The following is a 26,865-nucleotide window of genomic DNA, read 5'->3' on the forward strand; positions in this document are numbered from 1 at the left end:
TAACTCTTTTGTAGTTTTGATTACACAGATGCTGCACTTCATTTTCTTGTTCTCTTTCGGTGGAGGAGAAATCCTTCACGACTGAGACAATTTTAATTTTTGTACCTTTTCTCCACGTTAAAAAACGACCCTGGTGTCTAACTCTGTCCCGTGGGGAGGCATAGTAAATAGGTACAATAGATCTGAATGAATGAACCTTGTAAGGGAGGGGCACTAAGCATTGCCCTGTTAATAATGAATTTCTTTGGTTTCTTTTTATTTCTCTCTTGCGGTTAGAAATATCAGGATTTTTTTTTCTTTTTTTCAACATCAGACTAAAAGAATCGTAATGAAGAAATCGGAAAATTAAGGTATTTTTTAACGATGCGATTCCGATTCCGATACCTCCCAAAATACACGATTCTTACGATTAACGATTCCGATTAATCGTCCCACCACTAATATTTTACTACAATTATTTGAACTGATTTTTTTAATTTTGTAAAAAAGTTCTTTCACGTTTGTTGTTTTATAATTCTGTGAATCAAGTAAAAAAAAAAAAAAAAAAAAATCAAAGAAATATCTCCAGTCGATTTAAGAAATTAAAGAAAATACATAACAGCAACTGAAACGAGCTTCAACCACCAGCAAATGTGTTCTAACCTTCTTAGCTATGTAAAAAAAGTTGATTTCCTTCAATAAAAAATAATTAAAGACAAAAAAATGAATCATCACAGAAGATTTTTTTTTAAAGGAATGAAAGATTAAATTTTATTTTTATATTTTTAAGTAATTTTGAAATTTTTCGTATCCTCCATGATTACAAGTTTACTTTACCCATCATGATGCCTGCTGAAATGGTAAAAATAAAGGCCGAAGATTGTCAGAATAGTTTTTTTTTGTTTTTGCAATGTTAGCAGATATAGCTGATAACTTTCAAAGTAATGATCTGGCACATCCAGAGTTAGGTCAGGGTTGCTGTCTGAGCTGATATGATGCGAACCACAAAATTGGCAATGATGGCCGTGTATTGTACTTCACCGATGGTGGGTGGAGCCAGCTCCAAGTAAATTTGTCGCATCACAAGTCAAGGAAAGTGGCTGATTCAGGTTTGTGCGCTTTTGACTCATCAGTATACTTCAGCCATTTGCAATTCGATAGTCGCGCCCTGACGATGTGAGGGCAGGCCATAGTTTCTAAGTCAGTTTTGACCATTGCAAGCCACATCCTCAGTTGACCACCACTGTTCTTCCTATACCATCCTGATAGCAGTGTTTGGTGCTATTACCTTGTAAATCAGATTAGTTGGTGGACACGCCCAAACAAACAAAGTCTCCTGATAAGCAGTACTTCCTCAAGTCAAGGAAGCTTAAATCATGTGTGAATTATGGCAGTGTATCATCAATTAATGAATTAAGCTGAAAAATATGCAAGATATCACAAGATGAAATTTCACAATATTTATCAGAGTTCAATTAATCAGATAAGTTTGACATAAATGCAAATAGAAAAAAATAGTATCAAACTGAAGGAACACATAAATAAAGATTAATAAATATTATAAACTAGAAGAGTTATCTGGCATTGCGTGAGGTCATGATTTCCGTAAAGTATGTAGATTACAGAAAAAAAATGACACCAAAACAAAACTATTTGTGCAATATTATAATTTGAAATGGTTGAATCTATTTGAAGACAAAATGAGTGTAAAAACTTATTTCTCCCTTGTTAACCAATAATACAATGAAAGACAGAAGAGAAAATCAACAAAAATGAAGTCAAGACATCCTTTCTATTATTGGCTAACACAGTTAAATCCAGTGCTGAAGATATTCTCATTGCTTGGTGCAAATATGTTGCTTTTATTGTTGTAGAAGCAGAAGTTATTTTCGTCTTTAATTTTTTTCAGCAATCTGTGCTTTTTACTGCCCCACATTTCATTACGATCATAAAACTCAACCAACAGTAGGAATGGCTTGGGGAACTATGTTATTAAGTTATTTAGCTTGGATTCAACTGCGACCTGAGCTAGTGACAAATAGATGGAGCAGATTGTCATGGTTTTGTGCAATGTTAATACAGCAACCGCCTGTATGTCCGTGTCAAATCCTATCTGGTTTTGCATAATTGTATTTTCAGAACTATAGACTTGCCACCAGAAGCTCTATCAGCTTTTTTATTTACATAGTTGTATGGGCAATACAGATGATAAAATTGTCACCCTAGAAAAGACAACATGATTCCATTTCCGTTTGATGAAAATCGGTTTTCTTTCTTTGTTGCAGATCATCTATTAATTGGTCAGTTGTGTACAAATCCCAAAAGCAATAGGAGCCTTCTATTATGTTTGAAAGTGACACAATGTTTAATGAGTGAGATCAGAGATGTGCCACTGTACAACTCATGCTCTCTACTGATCCAAGTTATGCAAATCTGGACGGTTCAATGCTTGAAGGCACAGCTCAACAAAGTTTCCAGCCACGGTTATGGTCTTCAATGTGGTTTCAAGTGAGGGTCAAATCATGCCACATCAACCCCCAAAGTGTACCTGGATGTGTTGAAGAGTGTGATGGTCCCCCTGGTGCAATCAAGTGGCCACTGGCAGACCCTAGCTGTGGCAGCAGAACTCGGCGTCAGTCCACAAGTCTCAACAGACCCAGGCTTGACTTCAGAATGAGTGCTATGACTTTGTACCCTTTTCTCACTGGCCCTCCCTCTTTCCCCGACCTGAATCCGCTGGACTACTTCGTTTGGTCATATGTCGAAAACATCACCAACATGACTTCCTATAACACCGGCCAGCCTGATCGACGCCATTTGTAGAGTATCCCCTGAGCTCCCGCTGGTGCTTGTGAAAAAGGCATACTCCCAGTTCCGGTCTCATATCGAGGCAGTGATTAAGGCTGAAGGCGGCTACATTGAATAGACGCCAGCTGTACTATATAATCAAGTTACCAGGATTAATTTTTTCAATAAAAGTTTTAAGATATAGCTGTAGTGTTGTTTTCTTTAGGGCAATAAATTTATCGTTCCACCCTGTAGTTCTTGATCTTAATATCACTTTCTTCCCTGAGGAATATTTCGTGCAAGCAAATATACGTATGAACATAAAATTGCTTTATTGTATTATTATATAGATACATTACACTTTGTTAGAAACTCGAATTTTGTTTTAGCTATCCACCTGGACAACACCAGGTAACCCTGCTAAGTCACTAAATATCTGATTAACAATTTTTTTCCTTCTTATACCACTTAACTTCTATTTTTATTTTCTCAATTGTTTTCAAAATGTTGAAAAAAGAAAAAAAGATCTTGTGTGTGGTTGCATTGCAGTTATGTTTATCAAATTTAGTGATGAGAAATGTCCCCGCGACATCTGCCTAGTCCATCATGCAAAACGAGGCCAAGAGATTAGAAGATGCATTGCATCAGCAGTTTTATCTGTGACGAATGCAAGATTACGGGCACAGCTGACAGTGATGTCTCTATGGTGCTAAGTCTGGAAGCTGCAAATTGATAAATAACGAGTCTATCTTAGGAGTGGGGTGAGGGTGTTAGGATCTGTGGATAGTAAAGAGAATCAAAACTGTGCAGAAAGGACAATTTAATGGAGGAGTCAAAACAGATTTATTTAAGCACTGAATAAGAAAATGGGTGCATATTACAAATGGAGATGTCCAAGTTATGTCCAGTGATGCAATGTCATGTAATTAAAATGAAGGCTAATTAACCTATGGCAATTTTCCTTTTATTTTACAGGACACCTTCACAAGGATTTCTATGAAACACCCCTTTTCTCAAACTGGAAATTTATTTGACTAGACAGATTTCAAAAATTATATCTATCCCATAGTTTTTTTTTGTTTGTTTGGATTGGTTGGTTGGTTGTTTTACGGCATATCAACCCTTTTCAGGTTATTTAATGCCGAATCCAAAGATTTTGAAAAAAAATATTTTAATAGAATATATTAGTTGTTTTCAAGTTGGTTTCTATTTAACCCATAGTTGGGACCCTTACAGGTACTACCACTCGAGTCAGAGTGGACCTGGGAGCAACGGTAATTAAAGGATGGCTCCACACTCCCCAAAGCTCGCAAGCTGGATATAGTTTAAGGTCATATCCAGGACCTTTTTGTTTTGGAAGAAATTATCTAATCATGTTAAAATAAAACTAGCACAAACAATCTAAACTAGATGAGTTCAGAAAAAGTGGTGAAAAATGAATTTACAATGACATTTTATGAGTTTATCTAATGAAAAGATAAAATACCAAGGTTTTATGTACAACATGAAAAGAAACTGGAATCTTCAGTTATTATAGAAACAACCAGACTCATAAAAAAGAAGTCTAAAAAGTACCTGGCAAATATACTCAGTGAACCAAGTGCAAGAGAGATACAAACAATTGCATTAAAAAGCTCTCTCATTTGGAATGTATGAGATAGTGGATGAATATCTGGCATCCAAAAAGTTGCCCCTATCCGCAGATAGAAAAAAAAAAATTGAAATACTTGATTTGGAACCATATACTCCTATTATTTATTCTGTGAGATTGTAAGTATTTGGGTAGATTTATATAGAATCAAACTCTGCAGACATTGCTTGTATTTTATCTTGTATGTTATTCTATGCACAACATATGACATCACAAATCATGAACAAAATAACAAAATAATGACACAATCCATTAACAGACACAAGATCACAAGTCGTAAAGACCGAAAGTGCTAGACATGGAGGAAAGAGTTGCTATAAATTTTTTTTTAAATAACAAAAAAAGAAAATTCTGCCATCCTTAATCAAATGTGTATCAATAAAAAAGTGCTGCCTTTACGTAAATACAAAAGTGGTTCTTTGTTTTTTCTGTTAAAATGTCATGGGTAAAATATGCTAGTCTAAGTAGAAGATAAATGAAAATTCTTTTATTTCTTTAAAACCAAGTAAATGAGTTACACATGCTTGAATTGATATAAAGGAATTATGATATAATTAGGCCGTCGGCCCAGAGTGAAAATTCTTAATTTTAATGAGATGTCAAAGGGGTGGGCATGATTTTTGGATATAATATGTATAAAATCATAAGAAACATGGAAAAAAATTTCACAAGCAAGATTATGGTGCATTAATAAATAATTTTAATTTTAATGCACAAAAAAATGCTAACTGTTAAGTTGCCTTCGTACAAAAAAGTAGCCATTCAGAATACTTCTTTTATTTACTCCTTACAATCTACCAATCACAATCATCGTAGTGCGAGTTAAAAATTCAATATGGCTGCCTCCAGTGAAGAAGAAATGTTTGTAAACAAAGACAAAAAAGAGTGCGTTATGTGCATATTTCCAACTAAAACATTGAATGTTAGATCTTTTTCAGTGAAGACATGGACGCGCTTTTTAGAATATGTTAAAAAATGGAAAGGTTTACATGGACCACAAGCAGAAATTGCGAAAAACTTTGACTTAAGATGTGATTCAACTGAAATACCACCTCGTTATGCACGTTGAAATACCAACTTGTTATGCACGTTTCACGGATTATCAGAAAATTGAAAGAATTCAGAAAAAACTAGAAAAGAATACTGATAACGTTTTCGAAGGTAAGTTTAAGCTTTTAATAATTTTTATTTTTATTGATACGTATTTGGAAAGAGACAATTTTTCTTATACTCCCTCTATTCACTTAGGCAAGTACGTGTGAACTGAACAGCATGAAAAATTTTATGGTAGGAAAAAATGGATTTAGAGTAACATTTCGTATATAAATTTAATGGAAAATCATCCTCCATTTCCTGGAGACTATTGTTAATTTTTTTTTACCATTAACCCTAAGTCTGGGTGCCAAGATTGTAATTTACCCCCTCCTCTCCCAATAAAAAAACGCACAGAATTTATCTTCACTAGAAAAAAGGTCAACACCTCTAAATTCTAAAATATATTTATTCAATTTAATTGATTTTTAATTTTTTTTTTTTTTTTTTTTTTTTTTTTGTAAACTTCTAAGTTGTACAATCTTTTTTCTTCTCGGGGGAGGGAGCGATTTAAATGAGGGTGTTAATCTACATTAATATCTTTTCAAACAATTGAATATGTACATAAAAGTTGGCATCTGTTTTAGAAAATTTCACTTGTAAAGAAAACAAAAAAAAAAACTAGAGTTTATTTCTATTTACTTGCCTCCCCCACGAGAACATAGATACAAAACAGGGTTTTATTGTGGGTAAAATTTAGTTCACCAAAAATGTATTCTGATTGGAACAAAAATTACAATTGCCTCAGTTTAGAAAGATTTCTCCTTCACAAATCTGAAACAAAAGATAACCTGTATTATCAGAATAAAGGGTACACTTTGCTCTTAGCCAAATGCTGTTACTATTTAACAGTTTTCATAATTTCAATAATTTTAGCTATTGGTTTTAATCTGGAAATGTTTCATTTCTTTTATGATTCTAAATATAGATACAACTGTCTATGGTACCATTTCTTGATTCTAGCACTTCCACAATCAGTAACTTGACAATCTATTCCATTAACCTTTATCCTCGTGTGGCTTTTAGCCTTGATAAGTGGTAACTCACTAGTAAAATAAAGTGCATTGCATATTGAATTTACCTACCAATTCCAATGATAAATATATTGCATGATTTTGTAAACATCCCTTGGTCCGATTAATAAGGAGTCACCAGACGATTTAATTGTAGAATGTAAATTAATAACATACAATTTTTTCACAGAAGTTTTATCAGCACTATACAAAAAAAATCTTAAATTTTTAATGAAATGTTTTGGATTTATGAAATAATGATTGGATATTTTTAATTTGAACTTTTCCATATACTTTGTTATTTCAAATGCATATTAAACTCCTAAATATATTTATTTTTACAGGGTCCCCATCTCAAGAAAACATTGATGCGACTACTGCCGAAAATGATGATCCACCAGCTAAAAAAAGACGGGTTCTTCGTTCCAATTTTGATCGACCATCTTTGCCAGCTAGATCAGAGCATATTTTACCAGATGTTTGCATACTATGCCAAAAAGTAAAAACTATAGTGTGCAAAGGATCTGGCAAAAGAAACAGGGAAAAACTTGTCAGATGTTCGACAATAGAAGCTGCTAATTTAAAACGAGCAGCAGAAGAAAATGAAAATGAATCACTCCTCATGCAAATAAGGAATAAAGATTGTGTAGCAATCGAAGTGAAATATCATAACTCATGTTACCGTGACTTCACTCGATATTTAACCAAACCAACCAAAACCGAACACTCTGAGCAAACTTCATATGCTAAAGCATTTGAGGTCTTTGCGAAATTAGTCCAAACAAGGATTATCGAAAACAAGGAAATCATGAGACTTAAAAAATTGAAAGATTTGTTTGTCAAACAGATTAAAGAAACACATGGAGTTGATGCGCATTTATATAAAACAGGATATTTAAAACAAAGATTAATGAAAAAATTTCCTCAATTATGCTTCATCACTCCTAAAATGAGATCACAAGGTGACATTGTGTATGTAAATGACATTACAGTGTCTTCTCTTGTAGAGGAAAAAACAGTACTCCATGAGGAAACACATACCACAACTCCAAGTGAAACAGAGTCGTCAGAAAATGACACAAACCAACAAACAAGTCATGTACGCTCAGATCCAAATCCTCTTTCTAACTTGTACATAACAGCTATGGATCTGAGAAATATTATTCAACAAGTATGGCCGCCAACAGCAGAAACATTAAATTTGCAGGAGGCTGAAAAGATGGTGCCCCATATTTTATTTAACTTTCTTGCATGGATAGTTGGGGCATCTGAAGATTTGTGCACAGAAAAAATAATGGACATATCTGCATCCGTCTATAGAAAGATTTTGTCTATTTCACAAGACATTATATTTTTGTCTTCTAACGGACGTACATTAATGCCAAAACATTTATCACTTGGTATGGCTGTACGCCATCTGTCTGGATCTGCCCAAGTGATTGGTTTATTGAATGGTTTGGGACATTGTGTTTCTCATTCGGTGGTTTTAAATCATGATACAGCACTAGCTGAACTTGAAATCAATCGTGGAGAAAATTCTATTCCATCCACCATCCAGGCAGATATTCCAACAACTTTGGTCTGGGACAATAATGATTTTGGTGAGGAAACTTTATCTGGACATGGAACAACACACAACACAACTGGGATAATAATACAAAATATGTTAGTCGAACCGTGTGCATCTAAGATTGCAGTAGAAGGACTCAAAAGAACACGGAAAAGAACATTGGAACCACCAGAAGTAAATTTGGCTACATACACCGGTGGAAGAAAAGATGGCCCACTACCATTTGCTGAACATGTTTCACTTCATTCAGATCGTGTATTTCTGCAAAATTCTCTAAAACTTGATATAGCGTACTATATCACAAAATTCGGCAGTGAAATTATATTACCATCTTGGACTGGGTTTAACCAACTCCTGTGCAAAAGGGAGATTGCATCAAAATCTACCATAGGTTATTTACCCGTAATTGATGTTAGCCCCACAGAAATGGATACAGTCCTTACAATTCTAAAAAAAAGCATTGACATTGCAGATCAACTCAAGTTAGAGTCTCTTGTTATTGTAATGGATCAAGCAATCTATTCAAAGGCACAATTAATTAGATGGAGAAATCCATATTTCATGAAGAGATTGGTGATTCGACTTGGTGCTTTTCATACAGCAATGTCCTTTCTTGGGTGTTTGGGAAAGCGTTTTCGTGATGCCGGGCTTCAAGATATTCTAATAGAATCAGAAGTTGTTGCTGTAGGCTCAATAAATGGAGTTTTCACAGGTAGACACTATAACAGAGCAGTTAGAGCCCATAAATTAGTGGCCGAAGCAATGCAGCATATGCGTTTGACAACCTATTTAAACAGCATTCCTGAAGAAAAGGCAGAAAAAGTGAAGCATTTAATGACATCCTTGTCACAATCATTCCCAGGACCTCGGTATGAAGAAATTCTGAAGGGAGAACATTTTCAAAGTTTTCTATCATCCTATGAAGAATTTATACAGGTTGGCAACAAAAAGCAAACTTTTGCATTCTGGAGTTCTTATATTGACATTGTAGAAATTCTTTTACTTTTCCTTAGAGGTATTCGAGAGTCAAACTGGGAACTTCACTTGGCAAGTGTTAGACAGATGTTACCTTGGGTGTTTGCATATGACCATGTAAATTATAGCAGATACCTTCCAGTTTACTGGTTGGAGATGTCTAATCTCGCTAATACTCATCCAGTGATATATACACAATGCATTGGAGGAGATTTTGCTGTTCAAAGAAGCTCAAATGCCTTTGCTAAAATTCCTTGTGACCAAACCATCGAACAAACTGCTAATCGTGATTCAAAAACAAAAGGTGGTATGACAGGCTTCAGCACAAACAAGAGAGCCGTCAACAGGTGGATATGGTCCCATCATGCGAGAGGGTCTATTACCCATGAATGTGAAACTATGGCTGGCAAAGGAGAACGAAGTGGAACACGATCAGATCTTTTACACAGTCGGATGAAACATGATAAGCTTGCTATTGGAAAGATAATAGACACAGTAAACAGTATGTTTAATCCATTTGAGTATGAACCAGCTGAGTTGATCCATATTGCATCAGGATTAGTTGCGACACAAGATGTTCAAAATGATCTGCAATTTGCTAAGGCAAGGGGCAAATCAGAATTTGAAAATTTCTGTGGGCAGCGTCTACAAACGGGAGAAGTTGATTTTTTTGCCCCGATGAAAAGAATGAATTTAAAAACATTCTCCAGTATGTCTAAAAAATCAAATCATCATGTCCACGGAAAGGATATCACTTTGGAAGCAGATAGAAATCTCCTAGCAAGATTGGTTGTGATTGGTAGAATCCGGAACATTAATCTTCAAGAATTACTGTCATATTCCTTAGGTCCATTACCATTGTCCCTTGCAAATTCACATGGATCGTTGGTTAAAACTAATAAAGCAAACTTACTTCATGCTTTAGAAAGCCATGCTAACAATCCTATTGTTGAGAACCCTATAGTAGGTGGCATATATATAGTGGATGGTATGTCGCTGATACACCAATTAAATTTGAACAAATTACAAGGAGAGAAAACATTTCTTAATCTTGCTCTTGTTATTTTGAAAAGTTTAGTGAACAGGGCAAAATCGAATCATTCTAAAGAAATTCATTTTGTTACTGATACATACCAGCAGATCTCTATAAAAAATATCGAGAGGGATAAAAGAGCTGCTACTAGCTCTCAGATAAGAATCCATGGTCAGCTCCTTCCTCAGCAATGGAAGAAATTTCTTTCAAATGGAGAGAATAAAAAGTCCTTAATAGAATTCTTGGATGAAACATGGTCTAATGTTTCAACATCAGAGCTTAGAGGAGTGAAGGTATTCTTGGCGCATAACAAGAAATGTCATTCCTTCTCACCTGGAAAAGAGGCAAGTGATATTGTCATCCGGTTAGAAGAGACAAAACTTTGTAGCTCACAAGAAGAAGCTGATACACGGATTTATTTGCATGCTTCTTTTGCAGCCAACACTAGTACGGATGTAATCATTATGAGTCCTGATACCGATGTGTTTGTAATTGGAGTTTCTTTACAAAATCTTATTCCCGCACATTTATACTTCCACACAGGAAGAGGAACAAATTTGCGAACAATAGACATCAAGATGATAAAAGACAACATTGGAGAGTCTGTCAGTCAAGCCTTGATTGGTCTACATTGTTTTACAGGATGTGATAGTGTCAGTTCATTTTACGGAAAGGGCAAAAAGAAAGCACTTAGTTTATTACTGAGAGAGAATGAGTTTTGTTACGCATTCAGTGATCTTGGTAATGAATTTTATGTGAAACCAGACACAGCAAAATCATTGGAAATGTTTGTTTGCAGGTTGTATGGCCAACAAAATGTCACAAGTGTTAATGAAGCCAGATACAACATGTTTAGATTCCAAAGAAAATTGGAAATCACAATGCCTCCAAATCAAGATGCCCTGAGTGAACACATCAAGCGAGCTAACTATCAAGCAGGTACGTTTTATAAATATTTAATTTCCAATTATATGTAAAAATTAAATATATGGAGTTTCATTGTTATTTGCTTATTAGAAAGGATGAAAATTATTCAATATTAATGTTAATTTCTTTCTTTTTTCAGGTGTCTATAAAAGGAGCCTCCATGCAAATCCTGATATACCATCCCCTGATTGTCATGGATGGAAGATAGAAAATGGAGATTTAGTAATCCATTGGATGAATCTTCTTCCTGCTCCAGACAGTTTAATGGATTTAATTAACTGCTCTGCCAAATGTAAAAAAAGTCATTGTAAAGACGTTAACATTTGTACATGTCTCCAAAACAGGGTCCCATGCACAGATATGTGCAAGTGTGCAAGAGATTCTCGTTATAAAATTAGTAAAAACATTGGACATGATGATGATGACACTGATGATGGTGATGACGACGACGATGATGATGAAGTGGCATAAGCAGTGATCAGTTTTAAATAAAAGCATATATGATCTTATTTACTAACATGTTGTTTGTTTAACTTTCATTAAAAATGCCTTTTTGTCCTTTAAATCTGTGTTATTATTCATAGATTCAAAAAAATACTTTTTAATGAAAATTGACAAACATTGTATATTTTACCAAGTTGATGTGTATAAAAAATGACACAAAATCGCAGCTCTACCTCAGGTTTAAACGATCTTGTTACATACAAAATATAGCAATAGATTTGTATGACTAATAATATTGGTAGACTATAGGTGTCTCTACATGAGAAATATCAAAATGTAAATCTATTTCTTTAGTTATCCACAGAAAAGATTGAAGTTGTTTCAAATAAGATGTTTGAAAAAAGCTTTTTTAGAAAAATATTCCCTATTTTGAAGCATAGTAAATATATTAAGTCCAATATTTATGTATTAAATGATGAAGAAATAAATTGGGAATAAAATGTGCTAAACTAGATGTCTGTATTGTTATCGGTTTGTGTGCTACTAAGGTTTAAGCAAGTCATAATGTTCTATTTGATGATTGTCGGCCATCTTTAAATATAGCCGCCGTTTTCATTAATGCGCAACATTTGTGCTTGTGAAAAAAAATATGATGTTCAGGAGTCTATTGGCATTCATTTGACACCATTTTTTCTTCCACCCCCAACCGAGGTCACAGAATCAAAAATCTAGAGGGATTTTGACCTTTGGGCCCATAGCCTAAATAGCAAAATTTTGAAAATGTTGACTGCCAGTCTGAAGTTAAATCGTTTACGTTGAAGAAAAAAATTTTTTGCAAATATTCAATGCTATTACAATGACGCTTTTTGATTAAAACACCATTGATCAAACCGGTTAAACATACTTTTATTCTCTAGTAAACAGGAAAATTCTATTCACTTTCATGGAAATTATTTCCTGAGGACAAATTAAAAAGTTCTTTAAGAGATAGTCAGACCAATATATATATACTAGCAGGGGGGGGGGGGGTACCTGGTTTTGCTCGGCCATAAAATATGCTTAAATATATTTTTATTTGTCCAGATTTGGTATATATTATTATAAAGTCGTGATTTCAAAAATAAAAAGAAAAGTATTTGGGTGCCATCAGCTGGAATTGAAACCGAAAGCCAAACTGTAGCATTCAAAGCTGGTGACGTTACTACTGTACCGACATGATACGCATATGAACTGATTAAAAAATTAAAAATAAACTCCGATGAATGTACAAAATGTATAACGATTGTTCCATTTTTGACTCCTTAAAAACTATTTTAACCAATTAAATACCCATAAAAGAACAGTCCATAAAAAATCCAATCATTTGAGGCCACCAGTACCACTCTGAGAATTTTAGTTTTAGAGGAGATAGAGTTTGAATATATTGAGACAAACAGACATATAGCCTTTTATACATTATATATATATATATATATATATATATATATATATATATATATGATACACAGTAGAATTCCGGGATACAGCATTAAAAATTAGTAACAAAATACAGTACAGTATATAATATACATGTATATAATCAAATAACATTATAAATAACACCATAAGGTGGGGTGAATACCATAACCAGGGGCCGGAAAAACATTGTATTCCACATCGTAACTTGAAAAAACATATCCTAGGGCCACCATATCCCGGGGTTCTACTGTGTGTATATATATTTGAATGATTGAAAAAAATAAATTAAAAGATTCTCAAAGTACAATAAAGTTTTAAAAGAGATATTCCTACCATGTTGTTTATTTTTGTTATGACATGTTCTTTTCTATAAGGACTAGCGGGGGGGGGGGGGGGGGGCCGAGTGTTTGGAGGTGTGTGTGTGTGTGTGGATGGAGGGGGGGGATTAATGAAAACATAAGAATAAGCGAAGTAAAAAACAAAAACAAAAAAGAAAACAGAAAAACGAACGTTAAAACTTATCTGAAAAATAGGGGGGGGAGGTCGGGCGGTTGGGGGGGGGGTCAAAACAAAAATACTACCGTAAGGCAAACGAACAATGTTAAATGTAAAAATCGGAAAAACAAAAAAGAAAACAGAAAAACGAACGTTAAAACTTTTTAAAAATCTGAAAAATAAAAAAAAATCTGAAAAATAAAAAAAAATTTTAAAAACACGTGAAAAATGGCTTAAATAAGCCTGTTTCAATATTAAAATTTAAAAAATTGGTGGGGACCCGGGTATTTTTGGGTGTGTGTGGTCGGTCGGGGTTGGGGGGTGTAAATGAAAACCTAAGAATAAGCGAAGTAAAAAAGAATTAAAAAAAACAGAAAAACGAATGTTACGTGAAAAATGGCTTAAATAACCCTGCTTCAATATTAAAATCGAAAAAAAAAAAAAATCTCACACCACGATTCGAACCAAAAACGTTTAGATAATGACCCAATGCTCTAACCAACTGAGCTAACACAACATACATGAAATTGTGTCAGTTCTTCAAATATTTAAACTAAATTAGGTTATGACATCGTCTGACGCATGCGTAGAACCGATCTTGTCATGAGAGGACGGTTTTTGCTGACCCCCCCTGTAGAAAAGTGCTGATTTCAGGGTGAAAAAATTAACGTTTTTGGCCAATTTTTCTATATTTGTCGGGCGAAGGATGGGGTTTTCATATGAGACCAAATTTGTGAATTTTTGTTCTGTCTGTCGAATGTTTTTAGCTGACACACACACACATTTTCACTTTTTTATATATATATATATATATATACATAGATTAGCGGGGGGGGGGGGGTACCTGGTGTTGCCCGGGTGTTTAGAGGTGTGTGTGCTCGGGCAGAGGGGGGGGGTAATCAAAACATAAGAATAAGCGAAGTAAATATTTTTAAATATTAAATAGTAAATTATTAAATATTTTATATAAAATAAATGTTAAAACTTTAAAAATCGAAAAAAAAACACAAAAAAAACTAACGTAAGGCAAACGAACGATGTTAAATGTAAAAATCGGAAAAACAAAAAAAGAAAACACGAATGTGATGAAAAAAAAAACAGAAAAACGAACGTTAAAACTTCTTTAAAAAATCTGAAAAATAAAAACCAAAAAAAAACATGTGAAAAATGGCTTAAAAATAAAAAAAATGGCTTTAAAAATAAAAAAAAATTTAAAAAAATAAAATATCTCACACCATGATTCGAACCCAAAAGCTTTAGATAATGAGGCCGCGCTCTAATGAACTGAACTAAGACGACGTTGACAAAATTAGGTCGTTTTTTTTTTTTTTTAATATTTAAACTAAATCATGTTCCGATGTCATTTGCGCATGCGTAGAAGCAGACTTGTCATGAGAGGACGGTTTTTGCTGACCCCCCCCCCCCCCGTAGATAACTGATGATTTTAGGGTGAAGGAATTAATGTTTTTGGCCAATTTTTCGATATTTGTCGGGCGAAGGACCGAGCTTTAAAATGATACCAATCTCGTGAAAATCCGTGACCCATGTCGAAAGTTTTTGTGAGACATACAAACACACATTTTCGCTTTTATATATATAGACTAGCGGGGGGTTGCCCGGGTGTTTGTAGGTGTGTGTATGGGGGGGGGGATAAGTAATAACCCTGAAACGATGTTAAAAACATTGGAAAAAAAAAAAAAAAAACGCTGTGTGTAGGGGGGGGGGATAAACTTAGACTTGAACACAACAATATTGTAGTCAGCCGGAAAGCAGGAAAACGGAAGACAATTCCACAGGCGTGCAGTTCTAAGAAAGAAGCTCTGTTCATGGAATCTACGTTTAGGTTTAGGCACAGATAAAGAGTGGGGGGAATTATTGATAGTGTTTACAACTAGACGAGTGTTTCTTGTAAAAGTTTGGCGAGGGGGGACCATAGATTGAAGCTCAGTCGAACACTTTCCATGAAAATAACGATAAAGCAGAGACAAACTTGCAACATCTCTTCTGTGAGAGAGGTTGCAAGGAAGAGAAAAGGACATCTCCTACGAGGCTACGAAGTCTATTTTGAACTCTATCAAGGCAGGACAAGTCCTTTCTAGCAGCTCCTGCCCAGATGTGGCAACAGTATTCCATCCTTGGACGTACCTAGCTCTTATATAGATAGAGAATAGCATCAGCAGTGAGATATCTACCGGATCGATAGAAAGATCCCACCATTTTTCCAGCAGCCTTGGCAACAGATTTGATGTACGTGTTCCATTTAAGATCAGGAGTAATGGTCAAGCCAAGAAGCTTGTCAAAACTTGAGGCCTCCTGAAGACGAGAGCCATTCATTTCAATTGATGCCAGATGTGGATCAGAATGTTGATGATGTAAAGAGAGAAGCTTGGTTTTAGATGCATTAAAAGTAACCAGCCACTCCTTACCCCATTGTACTACGTGCTCAAGATCAGAGGAGAGAGAATTGGAGAGAACTTGGTCGTTTACTGTCTTAGATGTGCTACCATAAATGGTAGTGTTGTCAGCATAAATGTCTAGAAATGATGTAAGGATGTGATTTGGAAGATCATTAATGTAGATCAGGAAAAGAGTTGGGCCCAGGATGGACCCCTGAGGGACACCGGCATTAATACTGTGAGCTTCTGATTTTTGCCCCTCAACTACTACTCTTATGAACCTATCAGAAAGAAATGATTTAATAATTGAGAAGACATTTCCAGCAATACCATAGCTAGAGATCTTATGAAGTAAACCTTTATGCCATACCCTATCAAAGGCCTTAGATATGTCAAGAACAATTGCCCTAGAAAGGTTGCCTCCGCCGAGAGATTTGCTAATCCTATGAGATATAACTGTAAGCACATGTTATATGTTAAATAAATGCAGTAAGTGAATTAATTTTTTTTTCTTTTCTGCAAATGAAGCAATTAAACATTTCTTTTGGAACTTTCCCTCTCTGCCCTGCTCTAACCAAGTCTGTCGACCTGTTCCACAAATCCCCAAACTCCATCATGTGAAGTCTTCAGAAAAAAAATACACAATCAAACCCAGAACTCCAACTCTCAATGCAAACCCTCACTACCATGTCTCCTTCAACATCAGGGGTCTATGTTCCAACCTTACAGAGGTTGAAATCCAATACAGGAGACTAAACCAGACCTATTATTCCTTAGCGAAACTGGTATTGGACTGACTATTTTCCTAGATAAGTTCGTAATTAAAGGATACTCTAATTTAACATCAAATCTGACCCCCAAGATCATTATGGGCATGGAATATGTGCCTATATTAAAGTTGGCTTTCATGTGGTAAGGACATCTTCAAAGAAGACCCTAAATTGCCCTACATGTGCTTCCGGGTTGCACTTGCTCACACCACTGCTTAATATTTGCACTCTATTGCATTCACAACAGCATTACTATCTCTAAGAGCATATCTGAGAAAATTGACCACATCCTATCTGCTTATCCTTCAGCTAACATTCATGTCTGTGGAGACTTCAATGTTCACAATGTGGAATTGTTAACCCACTCAAACAAGACAGATGATGAGAGAAGGTTCTGTCACTATTTCTCCATTACTTATGACCTCACTCAGATTGTTCACGCACCCACCCATGTCCCGACACTGATGGTCTCCTAAACCTTTTTTACACAACTTGCTCTGAGCTATGTTCATCTTTTGTTCTGTCTCCACTCCACAAAATGTAATACGTCTTCGATGTACCTCTCGATCATATAGTATATTGATACTCTTTCACTGACCGGGATAGCTTTTGTGCATTTCTATCAGATCTACCTGTGTTCCATGTTTAAAAAGAATATGTCCTCTATAGTATCAGACATGATGGAATAATTAATTGTAAGTATAGACCACTTTATACCCTCCAAAAAATTCCAGCAAAAACCTAACAGTCAGTTGTGGTTCTCTCCAGAATGTGCTGCTGCCATTGTGCACAGAAATCACTATTTCCATTGCTTCCAACATAATAGATGTACTGAGACTAAAGTCGCTTTCAGAACTGCCAGCAACCACTGTAAAAGAGTAATAAAGAATGCGAAAGTTGTATGCTCAGTCCAAAGTAGCTGATCAGCGGCTTGGTTCCTACCAATTTTGGCAAATAGTGTCCTGAACAGAAGCATGTGCTCTATCCCAACCATCATCAATGGACCCGAGATAATCTCGTCAGCATTAGACAAAGCCAAACTCTTTGCCAAGAAATTTGCAGCTAATTCTACCCTATGCGACCAAGGCTGCCAACCCCCAATATTTCCTCCTGTATCAGAAAACATGCTATGTGGTATACAAATATCTGTGCATGATGTTGCCAAGCTAATCAAAAACCTTGATTCCAATAAAGCAACTGGCCCTGACAGCATACCAATTATAGTGCTAAAAACACTTCAACCACAACTAGCTCCCATACTTACAAAGCTGTTTAAGCGTTGTCTTAATGAGAATTGCTTTCCAACAGCCTGGAAAACCTCATCAGTATGCATTGTATTTAAGAATTCAAGTTATCAGTCATCTTCCTCTCAGTACAGACCAGTAAGTCTCCTGTGCGTCATGAGTAAGTTGCTGGAATCTGTGTTAAATAGAGAAGTAGTCAATCACTTCAGCAAAAATAACCTTCTCATGACATGCAATATGGTTTCAGTTCTGCAAGATCTACAGCAGATGTGCTAACGGTTATATCTCCTAGGATTAGTGAATCTCTTAATGGAGGCTCCTTTTCTAGGGCAATTGCTCTTGACATATTAAAGGCCTTTGATAGGGTATGACATAAAGGTCCACTCCACAAAATCTCCAACTACGATATAGCTGGAAACGTCTTAATTATTAAATCATTTCTTTCTGATATAAGTTTATAAGATTAGTGGTTGATGGGCAGAAATCAGAAACTCACAGTATTAATACTGGAGTTCTTCAGGGGCCCAACTCTCTTCCTGATCTACATTAATAATCTTACAAATCATATACTAAGATCATTCATAGACATTTATGCTGATGACACTACCATCTATGGCAACATTTCAAAGGTCGTAAATGACCAAGTTCTCTCCGATTCTCTTTCCTTTGATCTTGAGCATGTGGTAAAATGGAGAGAGAGGTGGCTGGTTACTTTTAATGCATCTAAAACCAAACTTCTATTTTTACATCATCAACGCTCTGATTCCCAGCTGGCATCAATTGAAATGAATAGCTCTTATCTTGGGGAGGTTCCATGTTATGACAAGTTTCTGGTCCTGACCTGAAGTGAAACATGTACATCAAATCTGTTACTAAGGTTGCTGGAAAAATGGTGGGATCCTTCTACTGCTCCAGTAGATATCTCATTGCCGATGCAATTCTCTATTTATATAAAAGCCAGATACGTCCAAGGATGGAGTACTGTTGCTACATCTGAGCAGGAGCTGCGAGAAAATCATCATCCTGCCTTGACAGAGTTCAAAATAGACTTCGTAGACTAGTAGGGGATGCCCCTTTTCTCTTCCTTGCAATTTCTTTTTCACAGAAGAGACATTGCAAGCCTGTCATTAACATTATTATTATGGAAAGTGCTCGTATGAGCTCCAATCTATGGTCCTCACTCGCCAAACATTCATGAGAAACACTCGTCTAGCTGAAAACACTATCAATAATTTCTCACTCTTTATCTGTGCCTAAACCTAAACATAGATTCCATGAACAAAGTTTCTTTCTTAGAACTGCACACCTGTAGAACTGTCTTCTGTTTGCCTACTTTCCAGTTGGGTACAATTTGGTCATTTTCAAATCCAACGTAAACAAATTCTTCTTGAACCGTCTCCTTAAGTAATCGAATTTACTAAATTTCCACTAACAATTATTACGATATTATCCCATTGACTATTGTACACTCATTAACCTTTATCCTTGAGTGGCTTTCGGGCCTTGATAAGTGATGAATTCTTTTGTAAAAAAAAAAAAAAAAAGAAAAAAATATTCAGTGGAAATCATACCATTTTTTTTTTTTTTTTTTTTTTTTTACCTTAGTGACCCAGGATCTCCATTTTTTTTTTTTCCTCCCAATATTTTTTACTTTCAAGATGATAAAAAAAACAAAAAAAACTCTTACACTAATATAATATATTTCATTTAAAATTATCACAGAAACAGTTATTAAAATCACATAAAATAATGTGTAAAAACATTGAATAAACCGCTTAATTCAATGATAATATTGTTAGTTTGAGAAATTTTTTTTTTTTTTTTCAAGTTATACTGATAACTCAAACTTTAGGGGCTTTTCCTGATAATGTTCCTGAAATATATTTTTTTTTTTATTTTTAATCGTTAAAATCTACAACGCTTTATTTTCATAAAAAAGGGAAAATAATTTCAGGAGTTTTTTTCTTTGTTTTGTTTTTTGTTTTTTTGGTATTTGAAACTAAAACTTTATTCAAGGTGTTTTTGTTTGCATAAAATATATTTTCACTGAAATTAAAAACTTAACACGTTACTTATATTTTGTGATCGTTAATTAAATACTAAAAATTTCATTAAAATTGGTTGATTTACTGAATTTTGGTGAATTTTTAAATGACAGGAGGGGCCAAAATGTTTATACATTTTGGGGAGCCGCCATTCATTTGACATGTATCTAATATTATAAATATGGTTTAAATTAAAATCAGGTATATATATATTATATATAAGTTATAACGTGGTTCTGATATCATTTCTCACTTAGAGACAGCACAGAGAGATTAGACAACTTCCATTGTCTCCACAGGAGAATTTTTTAATTAAAATTGAAATTCCATCAAGATAAATATAAGTTTTAAAGGAAGTTGTGCCCCCATAGCTTCCTTGAGGAAGGATATTTAGAGATTCAAGGCAACTTCCATTGTCTTCCAAAGAAGATTTTACATATAAAATTTTAGATTTTATAGATTCTCTAATCTTTCTTATAGGAAACACACACACATTGACGATACTCTCATATTTTGTTGTGAACACCTGTCGACATAGTATTCGTACATATTTAATTTCCTTTCATTAACATGTTAATTGTTTATAGCCCGCAAGAAGACAGTGGCAAACGACGTCAAAGTTGGCTTTGTTGACTGGGTTTGAATCTCATCAGCATTAATTATCATTTCTTACACGATTGAAAAGCATGGGACACTAGTGTCTTTCAGTAAAAACATTGTTAGTATTTAAAAAGAGATTATATATATATATATATATATATATATATATATAGAGAGAGAGAGAGAGAGAGACGAAGATAACCATTTACAAGTCGCTAGTTTCATGAGGGAGAGAGTTATAAATCTCTAAATGCTGGAAAATGCCAAAGTAATTAAATGTCAAGACTTTCAGCTGCATATTCTGTTTCTATCAAAAAATCTTTTTACGAATATGCACATGTTAGTTTATAACTTTGTAAACACTGATTACACAGGAACAAATAGTTGATATTAATAGGTAAATGATAACCAATGCTTTATATAATTTCTCATCTTTAAAAGAAGTTAATTAGAGCCTCTTCATTTTAGTATCCGCTCTCTTAAGATCATCTTTCAACTAGCATTAATTCAAGTGCAATCGCAAAGAGGAGTAAAAATGAAAACATAAAAATGCTCATAAAAACAGAAACAATTCTTTCGAGTTTGATTCAGTCATCTTTCCATCTTAAAGTTCTACAAGCGATTTAGATTTTCTGTTGGAAAATTTTGGCTGAAGATGGTTTTGTTAAGTCCCAGATGAGGCACTTCAAATCAATCCACTATAACAGAAAGCAAGAAAATAATCAACTTAATTTCAATGAGTTCCCCACCCACCCCTTCAAACATTTACCCATATGAACGGAAGAAAGTAATTTTTTCTGACCTCAATTTTGGTCTCTGGTAATCTCAAGATCAAGTTAAGCAATGTTAAGTCCGACCTATGATGAATGATCATATACTGGGTACTGCATTTAAGCAAGCAGGTATGTATAATACCTCAGAAAGCTGAATGCCCTTGCCTTGCACAGTTCGAGGTCACTAATGGGCAAGGTGTAGCACTTGTTAGCCTCCCTCTGATATTCTAGAGAGTTACCATACAGTGGATTGATAGAGTTCCTCAGCAGTCATGAAGGCAGTTCATGCAAGAGAAGTAAATTGATGAAAAAAAAAAAAAAAAATGGGTAGAAAAAGTCTGTTAACTCTGTAAGGCAATGTTCTCATGAATATCTCGCTATAAAAAAAAAAAAAAAAACTTCTTCCAATTTGTCATAAGCCAGCATAGAAGTAGTAAGACTCAAAAAAAAAAAACTGTCATGAATGCTTATGTCAATGTGCAAAAAAATGAGGAAAAAAAGAGTCCAACCAGAGACAGTGAAACATAAAAATCAAGCAAACAAATACAAAGTTATATTTTTGTTTATTTTAATCAAAATTTGGAGTCCTGCTGAATAACTCCAAATATGTAAATTTTGTAATGTATCTTGTGTAGTTTCAGAATTTTAGCTTCCCACCCTACAATTTTCTTTTATATAATATTTATCTCTTGACAGGCTTCCTTTCTAGGACAATTGCCCTGATAGGGTGAAGCATAAAGGTCTACTCTATAAGATCTCCAACTACAGTATAGTTGGAAATGTCTTCTCAATTATTAAATCACTAGCAGTTCAGCCTGGCTTGCTCGGGCCCTATGCACTGTTCATAACTTGCCCCATGCATGAATACCCTTTATGTAAAATTTCAAATGCTTAGACCAAAAATTGGCCGAGTAGTTTGCTAGAGACTGCAGGGGTCAAAGTTTTTTTTAACTTTGGCCCCTTGGTAGCTCAAATTTTCAACCCAAACTAATTAAAAAGCTTGCCCCATCTCTGAATACCCTTTATGTAAAATTTCAAATATTTAGACCATAGGTCAAATTTTTTTAACTTTGGCCTCAATTTTGACCCCTTAACATTTGTTTTGGGCTCAAGTCAAATTAAAAAGTTTGATCCATGTCCAAGTAACGTACATCTAAAATTTCAAGTGTTTAGACCAAAAATTGGTGGAGAAGTTTGGTAGAGTTTTCAAGGTCAGATTGTTGAATTTTGATAACCAAATTTCTGGCTGAAAACCAATTAAAAAGATTTTCCCAAACCTCAATACCCCTTATGTCAAATCTCAAGTCTGTAAATCGAAAATTGATGAACTAGTTTGGTAGAGAAATGTACACACACATACACACAATTTCACTTTTACAGATATACTAGCGAGGGGTACCCAGCGTTGCCCGGGTGTTTGTAGGTGTCCGTGAAAAAAAACAAAGCCTTGACGATGCGCAGTTGGAAAATAGTAAAGTGTGAAAAAAAAAAAAAAAAAAAAAAAAAAAAAAAAAAAAAAAAAAAAAACAGGTGCTCGTTTTTGATTGACGTGACGGCGATAGGTATTCAGCAGTCAGCATTTTGTGCAGGACAGTTTTTAATGAGGTCAATAAATCGGTTTGTTTATTTTCAAAAACCCGCTCCCCCCCGTCTGATATGACGAAGTCGACAAACGTTCACTGGCTCTGGGCCTGTTATTAGAGTCGAGTTTCACTTTTTGTTTATACCGAAAACCGAATGTAACGCGTGCCGATGCGGGAAATGTGGAATAAGTAACGTTTGAAAGTCAATAAAATTAAATAGACAGGCGAGCTCCGTGGTTAAGTGTGAGATATTACAATTTATAGATGATATAAAAAGTTTTAAGAAGTTGTGAACCGAGCAAGCGCTTCTCTGAAAGAAGCCTTTTGTGGACATTGAGGAAAAGCGTACATACATACATACATACATACATACATACATTTTCGCTTTTATATATATATAGATAGATAGATTTCTCTCTGATAGGTTCATAAGAATAGTGACTGATTGATGGACAATGATCAGAAGCTCACAGTATTAATGCTGGAGTTCCTCAGGAGTTCATCCAAGGCCCAACTCTGTTCCTGATCTACATCAATGATCTCCCAAATAACATCCTAAGATCATTCATAGATATTTATGCTGACAACACTACAATCTATGGCAACATTTCAAAGGCTGTAAATAACCAAATTCTTTCTGATTCTCTCTCCTCTTGATCTTGAGCATGTGCTGCAATGAAGAAAGTGGTGGCTGGCTACTGTTAATGCATCTAAAACCAAGCTTCTATCTTTTCCTCATCAAATCTCTGATCCCTGTCTGGCATCAATTGGAATGAATGGCTCTCGTCTTGGGGAGGCTCCATTTTTTCACAAGAATGTCAGAGACAGTTTTGTGTCTCGCAAGGGACAAACCCTAACCCATAGATAGGATCCTGACAAGTATTACCACACGGGGTCAGATTGGATTTGGGAGTAATGGTAGCTAATGGGTGACATTACACTCTTCAAATTCTCCCAAATTAAAACCTCATCCCCAAATGCACTTTGTCAAAAGAATTTACCCTCCTCCCTCAAACCATTCTAGAGAAATATTACAGAATTTCAAAAATTATTTCACAACATTATATTATTATGCCATTAAGAGTTATACTGTACAAGATAAAAGATTAAAGTTTGATGGTATTTCAACATTTTCTGGCTGAATTCAGCCATTTTAATAAAAGTTTAGTTTTAATTGAATAGTACTGAAATTAATTCTTTTTTAAATTATTGTTATTTTTACAAAGGATTTATTTTTACGGCTTATAAGGCTTGTGGATCACTTGAGGATAAAGGTTAATGAGTGTACAATTTTCAATGGGAAAATGTTGCAGCAGTGGAAATTTGGTAAATTGGATTAAGAGGATGGCGCATCAAGAACTTGTTTACATTGGACTTGAAGATGATCTTATTGTTGGAAAGCAGTAAAATGAAAGAGTTCCACAGGTGTGCTGTTTTAAGAAAAATGTTTTGTTCATGGAATCTACGTTTAGGTTTAAGCACAGACAAAAAGTGCAGGAAATTATTGAAAGTGGCTTCAGCTAGACGAATACATTTCATGAATATCAGGCCAGGGCCATAGATTGGAGCTCAGACAAGCACGTCCCATAAAAATAACGATAAAAGCTTGCAACGTCTATCTGTGTAAAAGCGGTTGCAGAGAAGAGAAAGGGGCATTGAACTATCAAGGCAAGATAAGGTACGCCAAGCAGCTCCTGCCCAAATATGGCAATAGGGCAGGTCGATTTTGAAACCCTGGTGAGGCAATGGTGATGATAGTTGGGGTTTGACATAGAAAAGACCTACACGAAATATTTTTCTCAAAATCGTTATCTTTGCTTGAGGAAATGACTTTAAAAGTTGAAAAATTGAAGTGATTAAAAGTTTTTCGGTGAATTGTCAAGAACATCCCGTCATCAAAACAATCCGTACTGTTAAGAAAATAGAATCATTATTTAGAATAATTTTTAAACTACATTTTTAAATAAAATGAGGGAGGATAATGAATTGATAAAATAAATATTAAGTGTAAAGGCAAAATTATGTTTTTTAACTAATAACGATCAAAGTTCGCTTTTTCATTCCAGGAACTTTTTAGGGTGGAAACATTTTAGATTTCACTGTTGCAAAACACACTCGTTATTGACATTGAAAATTAAGGGTTTTTTATTATTTAATTTGAAAACATTACGACTTAGGCTTAATTATTTCGAAAGGAAAAACGAAAAAGACTTATTTAAAATATATATTATTATATTTCAAGTGTCTGCAGTGAATTTAAACAGATTTGCTTTATCTTTTTTAATTTGTTTTTCTATTAGGTTGCCACAAAAACAATGTCATTTTTTGACATTCAAATGAACGTCAAAAGCATTATTTTTGCACTAACTAATTTCACATCAAATTCTATTTGAAATTTTTATTAAAATATGGTAATACTCCAGTTTTATATTAAAAAAATAAAAATAAAAAATAGTCCATACAATTTTATTCTACACATTCTTTACGGAAAATATAACCACGTAAATTTTTAAGTTTTTCTACTGAATAAAAAATACTTTGCAGAAAATTAGTGTCAAATTTTATTTTATTTTATTTTTAGGGAGTAATTACTTTTAAGCAGTGTTTTTCTTCTAAAATTATAGTTTTAAAATGAGATAACCCACAAAGATTAATATGAGTAAATAAGGAAACTCCTTTAAAGGTTTTTCGTTATTTGTGCATCTATGTTATTGGTTTTTTTTTTTTTTTGTTTTTTTTTTACACAGTGATTACCACTTATCAAGGCCCGGAAGCCACTCAGGGATAAGGGTTATTACAACTACATTACGTTAGTATGGAGATTTGATGAAGTGTTTACTTAAGGGGGTGGTTCATTAGGAATTTGTTAACATTGGACTTGAAGACATCCAAGTTGTAGTCCGGTGGGAAGCAGGCAGACGGAACAGAATTCCACAGGCGTGCAGTTCTAAGAAAGAAGCTTTGTTCATGGAATCCGCGTTTTGATTTAGGCACAGATATAGAGTGAGGGAAATTTTTCACAGTGGATTCAGTTAGACGGGTGTTTTTCATGAAAGATTGGCGAGGGGGGGACCAGAGATTGGAGTTCAGACAAGATCCTGCCATGGAAATAACGATAAAACAAGGATAGGCTCGCAACGTCTCTTCTGTGGGAGAGAGGTTGCAGGGTAGAGAAAAGGGCATCCCCCACTAAGCCACAAAGTCTATTTTGTACTCTGTCAAGGCAGGATAGGCTGTTTTTAGCAGCTCCTGCCCAGATATGGCAACAGTATTCCATCCTTGGACGTACTTGGCTTTTATATAGATAGAGAATTGCATCAGTAGTGAGATATCTTCTGGAGCGGTAGAAGGATCCCACCATCTTTCCAGCGACCTTGGCAACAGACTTGATGTACGTGTTCCATTTCAGATCAGGAGTAAAGGTCAAACCCAGAAGCTTGTCAAAACACGTGGCCTCACCCAGATGAGAGCCATCCATCACAATTGATGCCAGATGGGGATCAGAGCGTTGATGATGTAAGGATAGGAGTTTGGTTTTGGATGCATTAAAGGTAACCAGCCACATCTTCCCCCACTGAACCACGCACTCGAGATCAGAGGAGAGAGAATCAGAGAGAACTTTGTCATTTACAGCCTTTGATGTGTTACCGTAGATGGTCGTGTCATCAGCATAGATGTCAACGAATGATTTAAGTATGTGTTTAGGGAGGTCATTGATGTAGATCAGGAAGAGAGTTGGGCCCAGGATTGACCCCTGAGGGACTCCAGCATTTATATTGCAGGCCTCCGATTTTTGTCCATCTACCACTACTCTTATGAGCCTATCGGAGAGAAATGATTTAATGATTATTTATTGTGCTAAAATAACTGTTATTTAGAAAGCTATTCTTAATATGGGAAGGAGGTTGTATTGTAACTATTTTGTACTTTTACCTGAAAATTTAACAAAACAAAATTTCATAAAAATTAAATTTAACTTGAAAATACTATTAAAAATAGCATAGTAACAGATGCACAAGCACTGGTTTTC

General features: G+C 34.9%; 2 protein-coding genes across 5 annotated transcripts in view; one reads left to right on the top strand and one right to left on the bottom strand.

Annotated features, from left to right (window-relative positions):
• LOC145276916 (peregrin-like) overlaps window positions 1-26,865 on the bottom strand; it is a 334,772-nt gene that overhangs the window by 236,502 nt on the left and 71,405 nt on the right. The gene's annotated exons all lie outside the window — the stretch shown is intronic.
• Window positions 5,948-11,638, top strand: LOC145276859 (uncharacterized). The gene is made up of 2 exons (XM_080128293.1): window positions 5,948-11,039; window positions 11,167-11,638. Exons 1-2 carry the CDS (start codon window positions 6,830-6,832, stop codon window positions 11,496-11,498), a joined length of 4,542 nt encoding a protein of 1,513 aa, XP_079984419.1. The 5' UTR covers window positions 5,948-6,829; the 3' UTR covers window positions 11,499-11,638.

Source organism: Euprymna scolopes, chromosome 1 (assembly GCF_053919585.1).
Source record: "Euprymna scolopes isolate OS-2025 chromosome 1, ASM5391958v1, whole genome shotgun sequence".
In the NCBI taxonomy this organism is placed as follows: Eukaryota; Metazoa; Mollusca; class Cephalopoda; order Sepiida; family Sepiolidae; genus Euprymna; species Euprymna scolopes.